The 10000-nt window shown below is 36.6% G+C and overlaps 1 protein-coding gene across 2 annotated transcripts in view; it reads left to right on the top strand.

The window, feature by feature from the left end:
- pald1a (phosphatase domain containing paladin 1a) overlaps positions 1-10000 on the top strand; it is a 225728-nt gene that overhangs the window by 57307 nt on the left and 158421 nt on the right. For both annotated transcript variants that reach the window (XM_055150024.1, XM_055150025.1), the window contains exon 2: positions 7845-8036. In XM_055150024.1, the coding sequence (XP_055005999.1) occupies positions 7858-8036 (179 nt within the window). In that variant the 5' untranslated portion in view covers positions 7845-7857. The remainder of the gene's footprint in view (positions 1-7844; positions 8037-10000) is intronic.

Genomic DNA, 10000 nt, shown 5'->3' with positions numbered 1-10000 from the left:
AATGCAGTAAAGTGTATTTACCTTGTTGACATGTTTCGGCTGCTGCATCTTCAGAACTGTCACCGGTGTTGGTGGTGACGTGTCGTATATCAGCTGTTGTTACTTCCTGTAGGCGTGGTCAGACCTGATGGACCTGGCAGGAAGTAACAACAGCTGATATACGACACGTCACCACCAACACCGGTGACAGTTCTGAAGATGGCTTGCAGCTAGCAGCCGAAACATGTCAACAAGGTAAATACACTTTACTGCATTGTCTTTAAAAAGAACCTAAGAAGTTAAAATACAAGAGCTTATCAAATAAAAACGAGATAACAGAATCCCCACAGCCTCTCTCCCCCAAACCGTCATCGCATCCACAGACCCACTGTGAACCGCGCACCGCAACATCAGTCCCGCCGCTCAGTAGACCCTCCATGCCACTGGACGGACCCTCTCGGCCAAAAGCACCAACTCCGCAGCGCAACATGCACTCATGCGACGACACTCTCGGCCACGCGTATGTGAACAGAACCACAGGTAACAGCGTGAGTGCGCCGCTAGTACAGCAGGCGCTGGGACAGACAGTCACACACACAAGTAAAATCTGCGTGACATTTATTTACGCTTATTATTACAGAAAAGAAATTACTTACTTTATGTGTTATATCTAAATATGTATGTTCTCTGTGCATGTTCTATGTATTACTGTCCGAATAAACATTCATTTATTCATTCATAATTTACAAAAAACTTTCAAATTGAAAATAAATACAGGCTACAAATATGAACTTTAGAGCAGTTTTGCAATGAATAAAACATAAATGACTAAAATAAACTTTGAACATGAAATAAAACATAGAAAAACATAAATGTGTCCAAAATAAACTGTATATCCAGCTGTTCTACAATCTCTATATTTAAAATCTAAAATAAATATACTTATTTATATAAAAAATATCTCAAAATAAACTTTCAACTCGATTATGTAAGTCGAAAAATTGAATATTAATTGAAATCATGATCAAAATTCAATTAGTTGCACAGACTTGGCTGATTCGTCGACAACTAAAATTATGAAATTAAAGGTCGTATATTAAACAAAACTGACTCTTTTCTCTTTTGTCTCTTATCTCTTTTGTTTCATTCACACCTGCAGCAGCAATATTCCCTCCACAACAGTGAATTAGTTGCTCTGTGGTGTATTTCACACATCTGAAACCGTTCTTCATCTGTTTTATTTATTGACAATTCTGTTTCCCATTTCCTTTTTAGGTAAAGAGTTGTTTCTTCTCTACTTTCCCCCGGTGCGTTGTAGAAAACTCATTCACACATGTTTGAGTAAACCCTTATTATTACTCTGTCAAGATGTTTGTCCAGATGCCGCAGATGTAGACAAACATCTGTCTCCAAAGCATCTCCAAGCTCAAAATGCCCTGTTCCACCTTGTGATGTCATGTCGTGGTTTATTTCAGTAGAGATCGGCCATTCCAGGGCTTTTTCTGTGCACATTTTCTGTCCTCTCAGTGTTTTGTTTCCCCATGTTGATTCTTACCTTTATTTCCAAATCTGTGATGTCATGAAGCGGTAGTTTTCAAGTCAGCAACATTTTTACTTTTAGTTCAGGAAAGATTGTCAATTCCAGGTCTGAAATCATTCAAATGATTCTCGTGAAGCTTTTTCTATACAAAGGTTTTATCTTCTCAGTCTCGTGTTTCCCCGTGTTGATTCTTACCTTTATTTCCAAATCCTCCTCTTCTCTCCTCCAATACCCATTTGAAAAAAATCCTCTGTGCCATTAGAGCAGGTTTTACACATATTTATTTATACTCTAATTAGTTTACTACGTTTCTGTTTACGTTTTTATATTAAACGTTCTATATATTACACAAAATTGACTCTTTTGGGCTTTAAGTCATGTTATAATGTTGTTATCTCACACATGTTTGAGTAACTCTTTATTATTAATTTGTTTACATCTCCAAAGCTCAAAATGCTCTGTTCCACTTTGTGATGTCATGAAGCAGTTCTTAATATTCTATATTATAAGCTTTTTCTATACAAATGTTCTATCTTCTCAGTGTTTTGTTTCCCCAAGTTGATTCTCACATTTATTTCAAAATCTTCCTCCTCTCTCCTTCAATACCCACTTAAAATAACATTGCTCTCTATTATTAGAGCTGGTTTTACACATATTTATGTCTTTTGTATTTATTATTTTATTACAGTTCAATTCTGTTATTATTACCTCTGCCAAGGAGGTTATATTTTTGCCAGCGTTTGTCTGTTTGTCTGTTTGTTTGTTTGTTTGTTTGTCTGTTTGTTTGTTTGTTTGTTTGTCTGTTAGCAACATAACTCAAAAAGTTATGGACCGATTTTGATGAAATTTTCAGGATTTGTTGGAAATGTGAAAAGGAAGAACTGATTTCATTTTGGGGGTGATCCAGAAGAAATCCTGGATTCTGGATCACTTTGAAATTTTAGTTAACATTGTGGTAAATGGGGCCAAAAAGTTTGTTTCTCAATATCTCGGTTAATTATTGACCAAACCCCATGAAATTTGACTCAGGGATGGACAATGGGATCCTCTTTCATATTCCAAAGGCTGATCCGGATCTGATCCAGAAGACTGATTTTATCGCAATTTATATCAAAAATGGGGGTAGTCCTTGGCGGAGGTCTGCGCTCTCTGACTGCTTTTCTAGTATTAAATGTTTTATCTTGCACAAAATTGACTCTTTGAGCTTGAAGTCGTGTTATAATGTTGTTACCTCGTCAAAAACAGACCTGGAGTTGTGTTTTGTCAAATTGAATAATCCTCTATTATTAGTCTGTCTACATTTCCAAAGCTCAAAATGTTCTGTTCCACCTTGTGATGTCATGAGTTGGTAGTTTTCAAGTTAACAGTTAACTTTTTACTTTTAGTTCAGTAAAGATTGGCAATTCTTGGACTGAAATTATCCAAGTGATTCTAGTGAAGCTTTTTCCATTCAAATGTTCCATCTTGTCAGTCTCGTTTGCCCAAGTTGATTCTCAGTTTTAACGCTTTGTGTTGCGTTTTTTATATGAAACACACTCTGTAAAATAAAGTTTGACCTAATTGATTTATTTTCAAGTCCTCCTTCTCTCTCTCCTCCAATACCCATTTGACAAAACATCTCCCTGTGCCATTAGAGCAGGTTTTACACATATTTACTGATACTCTAATTAGTTTATTACGGTTCTGTTTACTTTTTGATATTAAATGTCTTTTATATTACACAGAATTGACTATTGAGCTTTAAATCATGTTATAATGTTGTTATCTAATCAAAAACAGACCTGGAGTTGTGTTTTGTTTCATTGAATAACTCTTTATTATTAGTCTGTCTACATTTCCAATGCTCAAAATGCTCTGTTCCACCTTGTGATGTCATGAGGTGGTAGTTTTCAAGTTAACAGCTCCTTTTTACTTTTAGTTCAGTAGAAATTGGCAATTCCCGGTCTGAAATTATCCAAATGATTCTAGTGAAGCTTTTTCTATACAAATGTTCTATCTTCTCAGTCTCTTATTTCAGTGTTTCCCAAAGACTGGGTCGAGACCCTCAGGTCGGTCACAAGAGAGTTTTTTGTTTTGCTTTGTCACGATCTGCATATACAGGGCTACATTTAATATCCAAATACTGTGGATAATATAATATAATAATATCCACTGTGGTCGGTCGTAAACTCTGGAACGATCTGCCGCTTCACGTTCGAGCAGCTCCACAGTGCAGAGTTTTAAATCTCGTCTGAAGACCCACTTTTATTCTCTGGCTTTTAACACCGCGTGAGTTGTTGCTCCTCTGTGTCTTTTATTTATTTTTATGTGTTTTTATTGGTTTTACTGATTTAATTAATTTATTGGTTTATTTATTTCTATCCTATGATATAGTTTTATTTGTATTTATTTATTTATTTATTTTTATTTTACTGGTTTTATTTTATTTTACTGGTTTTATTTTTATTTGACTGGTTTTATATTATTTTACTAGTTTTATTACTTTAAGACTAGTATTATTGTAGTAGTTTACTTTATCATCTTATTGTTGTTATTTTTTATGTATTTGTGCAGCACTTTGGAAACAGTTTGTTTGTGAAATGTGCTATAGAAATAAAGTGGATTGGATTGAAATAGGCGACTTATGAATCCTTTTTTTTCTTTGTTTTAACTTGAGGAATACTAAATGTTCAGAGAGACACGGTCACTCAATCGACTATAAAATATCCTCATTAATGTTCAATAATGGTCAAATCCACATTTATTTTGTGATTTATGAATAATGTTTATTGACTTTGGTCGTGAAGGTTTGTGACTTTTAAACTATGCGTCCACAGAAAAAAGTCTGGGAAACTCTGTCTTATTTCACCAAGTCGATTCTCACCTTTATTTCCAAATCCTCCTTTCTCTCTCCTCCGATACCATTTGAAGTAAGATCTCTCTATTATTACAGCTGGTTTTACACATATTTATGTGTACTGTAATTATTATTTTATTACAGTTAAATTCTGTTACTATATTAAAGGTCCTATATATTACACAAAAACAGACCTGGAGTTGTGTTTTGTTTCTTTGAATAATCCTTTATTATTCGTCTCTCTACATCTTCAAAGCTCAAAATGCTCGGTTCCACCTTGTGATGTCATGAGTTGGTAGTTTTCAAGTTAACAGTTAACTTTTTACTTTAGTTCAGTAAAGATTGGCAATTCTTGGACTGAAATTATCCAAGTGATTCTAGTGAAGCTTTTTCTATTCAAATGTTCCATCTTGTCAGTCTCGTTTCCCCAAGTTGATTCTCAGTTTTAACGCTTTGTGTTGCGTTTTTTGTATGAAACACACTCTGTAAATAAAGTTTGACCTAATTGATTTATTTTCAAGTCCTCCTTCTCTCTCTCCTCCAATACCCATTTGACAAAACATCTCCCTGTGCCATTAGAGCAGGTTTTACACATATTTACTGATACTCTAATTAGTTTATTACGGTTCTGTTTACTTTTTGATATTAAATGTCTTTTATATTACACAGAATTGGACTATTGAGCTTTAAATCATGTTATAATGTTGTTATCTAATCAAAAACAGACCTGGAGTTGTGTTTTGTTTCATTGAATAACTCTTTATTATCAAGTTAACAGCAAATTTTTTACTTTTGGTTCAGTAAAGATTGACAGTTCCAGGTCTGAAATTATCCAAATTATTCTAGTGAAGCTTTTTCTATACAAATGTTCCATCTTGTCAGTCTCGTTTCCCCAAGTTGATTCTCAATTTTAGCTCTTTGTGTTGCATTTTTTGTATGAAACACACTCTGTAAATAATGTTTGATTTGATGGATTGATTTCCAAATCCGCCGTCTCTCTCTCCTCCAGTACCCAGTGTAGTTTAGTTTAGTTTCTGACGATTCTGTTTACTTTTTGATATTAAACGTCCTATATATTACAAAAATTACTCTTTTGAGCTTTAAGTCATGTTGTAATGTTGTTATCTGATCAAAAACAGACCTGGAGTTGTGTTTTGTTTCATTCACACATGTTTGAGTCACTCTTTATTATTAGTCTGTCTATGTCCCCAAAGCTCCAAATGCTCTGTTCCACTTTGTGATGTCATGAAGTGGTAGTTTTAAAGTTAACAGCTCCTTTTTTTTTCAGTAGAGATTGGCAATTTTAGGACTGAAATCATCCAAATTATTGCAGTGAAGCTTTTTCTTTACACATTTTCTGTTTCAGTGTTGATTCTCACCTTTATTTCCAAATCCTCCTCCTCTTTCATCTCTAATACCCGTCTTTCCAAATCACATCTCTCTCTCATTAGACCGGGGACATGTGAAAACCGCTGTCTTTAATTTGTCGGATCTGTTCTTTCTTTATCAAATACGCAAACGTTGGCGTGAATCTGAATCACCTCTCACCTCGAGCGTGAGACGCCGTCGGCTCTTCACACCTTAAATTCTCCTCCGCTCCGAAAAAAAAGCAAACACGGCCGACCCGGTTCTGACTGTTGAACTCTAAAATGTTGTTTACTTCCTGTTTTGTGGGCGCGCTGTCGTCTCCTTCACGGCTGCGTTTCAAACCGCGGGGGGGGGGGGGGGGGGTCACTTTAATCCAACGAACCAATTATATTTAAAGATTCATTGTGTAAATTTTCCCGGTGGAGGTTCTGTCAGATGCTTTTTCTTCGTGGAGATGTTACTGTTTTGTCCGGAATGTCTCACAGTATGGCATTAAATCGTTCTGGATTCACGGAGACCAAAGCAGAGCAAGTTACAGGTCAGGTCTGTGGAGAGGCGACCCCGCTCACAGTCAGAATGTTTGTTTGTCTAAGTATTTTTGAGCTGTAAATCCTCCTGTAATTGAATAAATGTAACACAGAGCTGTTTAAAGTCATAATGTGGAACTTTCCAGGCAGAGCAATGACGTATCCATAGAAACAAACAGCTGACTTACCCCCAACCAAAAACTTACATAGCGCCGATACGCTACAAAGTGGAAATATCAAACTACAGGTATCAGTCTATTTCTAATCGCAACTAATCAATTACTGAGATAATCAATAGACCTCTTAAGCCCAAATCTTTATTCTCAAAATTTAAAATGTGTGATATTTTAAGGTATTAAACAGCAAATACACAACCAAACAAGGTGTCATATAAAAGCTAAGACCTTGTAGATGACTGTGGTTGTGAAATTCTGCAAATAAATCATACTGGGTAAGAGAAATTTAAGTTGAAACAGTATTTTTTTTGTTGGGCATTAAACAAAAATCCTAATATTCACTGTGAGATTATTGTGAAAACTTTTGTAAGTAAGCCCCAAAACAACAACAACATTTCACAAGAACCACATGTAGTCAATGTGTGTAAATTTTTTTTAATGTATAAAGCAAACCAGAGTAAAGTTATGTTATATTTGACGATGTGAAAGATTCGCATTGTCTGAAAATCGAATTGCAATTGTAATATGTGTCATTAAATAAATATTATATGTTTTTGTTTTGTTTTTTTCAAATTGTTATTGTCCTGTTGCAAATAGGTGTTTTTGTGAGCACAGTGTTGTGAATATTTGTGATCTGAATAGTCCTGGAGTTCGATAAGTACTGTTTTTTTATTTATTTATTTATTTTTTATTGCAGATTTTCAGATACAAACAATATGAGCACCTTTTATAAAAGCAAAAACTTTTCTAGTAGAGAGTCCATTAAACGCTTTTCTCCATGGAGATATTATTGCTTTGTCTGGATTCACATCGAAAAATCAAATTACAAACGTAATACGTGTCATTAAATTGATATTATTTAAGTATTTTTTCTTTCAAATTGTTACTGTCCAGTTGCAAATAGGTGTTTTTTGTGTGTACAGTCTGCACAATGTTGTGGATATGAATAGGATTGGAGTTATTTTTTATTTTATTTTCATTTTATTTTATTTTGTTGAATTTAATATTTTTTTTATTATTTGTCTTTAATTTATTTTTATATTTTATTTTATTTTCATTTTATATTTAATTTTATTTGTTTTATTTTTTTTTTTTTTTTTATATATTTATTTATTTGCAGAGTTTCAGATACAAACAACAAGAACACCTTACAAAAGTATAAAGTTCAGTTGAAAATAAATACATAAGAGTAAATAACAACATATGGTGACCTATAAATATATAAAGGGACAATTTCAGAGCTCTAACTTAATGGAATAAAGTAAAAGTCGTACAAAAAGAACATAAGAAACCCGGCCTCTTTTCTCTCAAGTGCTTCTAACAGTTCATATTTTCTTTTCCTTACAGTTTTTCTTGGTACAGACTGTTTTCGTTTCTGTTTCTGACCTGTTTTGTCTCTGTTTTGTGTCGGTCTGCAGCTGCCTGTGGAGCATGGGTACGACGGCCAGCGCAGCGCCACAAAGCGTTTCTTCGGCCCTTAGCGACAGTCACCACAGCAACGACATGACGGACAGCCGGTCTCTAAGCTCCTCCCCCTTCCACACCGTCAGCATCCACTCCGGGAAAGCCAAGTCCATCATCACCAACAAAGTGGCTCCTGTGGTCATCACGTGAGTACTGGACCAGGACTAAACCAGGTCTAAAACAGGTCTAAACAGGTCTAAACCAGGTCTAAAACAGGTCTAAAACAGGTCTAAAGGTCTAAAACCAGGTCTAAAACAGGTAAACCAGGTCTAAAACAGGACTGGACCAGGTCTAAAGGTCTAAGAACTCTAAACCAGGAAAACCAGGACTAAACAAGGACTGAACCAGGACTAAACCAGGTCTAAAACAGGACTGGACCAGGTCTAAACAAGGACTAAACCAGGACTAAACAAGGACTGAACCAGGACTAAACCAGGTCTAAAACAGGACTGGACCAGGTCTAAAGCAAGACTAAACCAGGACTAAACAAGGACTGAACCAGGACTGAACCAGGTCTAAAACAGGACTGAGCCAGGACTAAACCAGGTCTAAAACAGGACTGAACCAGGACGGAAACAGGACTAAACCAGGACTGGACCAGGACTAAACCAGGTCTAAAACAGGACTGAACCAGGACGGAAACAGGACTAAACCAGGACTGAACCAGGACTAAAACAAGGACTAAACCAGGACTGAACCAGGACTAGGACTGAACCAGGACTAAACTAAACAGGACTCTAAAACCAGGACTAAACCAGGACTAGAACCAGGACTAAAACCAGGACTGAACCAGGTAAACCAAGGGCTAAACCAAAGAGGGGCTAAACCAGGTCTAAACTAGAACTAAACCAGGACTAAACCAAGTCTAAACCAGGACTAAACCAGGACTAAACCTGAACTAAACCAAGTCTAAATAACAACAAAACCAGATGTAAACAAGTAATAAAGCAGAACAAAGCCCAAGTCCAAGTCCATTACCTCCAGCCCTTGTTTTACGACCCTGGATTGGGTTTAAATTCTCAGACTTCCCCCTCCCCAGACACCCCCTCCTCTGACCTCTGACCTCCTGTTTGCTCCTGTTATCAGTTTATTTGTAGATCTCCACTCTGTAAACACAAACTGATAATTGGATTGGCTCTAGACTGCAGGGGCCCTAAAACGGGACTAGACCAGGACTAGTTTCTAAAATCTCCCAAGTAAAGTTAAGGCAGCCACTTTTGGGCGATCTGGTTTATAGAGACAAAATAATAATAATAAAATAAAGAAGTACAAATAATTCTGACTGAAGCAGGACTAAAGCAGAACTGAAGCAGGACTAAAGGAGGACTAAAGGAGGACTAAAGGAGGACTAAAGGAGGACTAAAGGTGGACTAAAGGAGGACTAAAGGAGGACTAAAGGAGGACTAAAGGAGGACTAAAGGTGGACTAAAGGTGGACTAAAGGTGGACTAAAGGAGGACTAAAGGTGGACTAAAGGTGGACTAAAGGAGGACTAAAGGTGGACTAAAGGAGGACTAAAGGAGGACTAAAGGAGGACTAAAGGTGGACTAAAGGTGGACTAAAGGAGGACTAAAGGAGGACTAAAGGAGGACTAAAGGAGGACTAAAGGTGGACTAAAGGTGGACTAAAGGAGGACTAAAGGTGGACTAAAGGAGGACTAAAGGAGGACTAAAGGAGGACTAAAGGTGGACTAAAGGAGGACTAAAGGAGGACTAAAGGTGGACTAAAGGTGGACTAAAGGAGGACTAAAGGAGGACTAAAGGACTAAAGGTGGACTAAAGGTGGACTAAAGGAGGACTAAAGGAGGACTAAAGGAGGACTAAAGGAGGACTAAAGGAACTAAAGGTGGACTAAAGGAGGACTAAAGGTGGACTAAAGGACTAAAGGACTAAAGGAGGACTAAAGGTGGACTAAAGGTGGACTAAAGGACTAAAGGAGGACTAAAGGAGGACTAAAGGTGGACTAAAGGTGGACTAAAGGTGGACTAAAGGAGGGCTAAAGGAGGGCTAAAGATGGACTAAAGGTGGACTAAAGGAGGACTAAAGGTGGACTAAAGGAGGACTAAAGGAGGACTAAAGGAGGACTAAAGGTGGACTAAAGGTGGACTAAAG

This window comes from Boleophthalmus pectinirostris, unplaced genomic scaffold, assembly GCF_026225935.1.
Source record: "Boleophthalmus pectinirostris isolate CB_2022bp ecotype Guang Dong unplaced genomic scaffold, ASM2622593v1 HiC_scaffold_14, whole genome shotgun sequence".
NCBI classification, from domain to species: Eukaryota; Metazoa; Chordata; class Actinopteri; order Gobiiformes; family Gobiidae; genus Boleophthalmus; species Boleophthalmus pectinirostris.
Note: the sequence above shows the minus strand (reverse complement) of the source record. Positions and strands in the feature narration are given on the sequence as shown.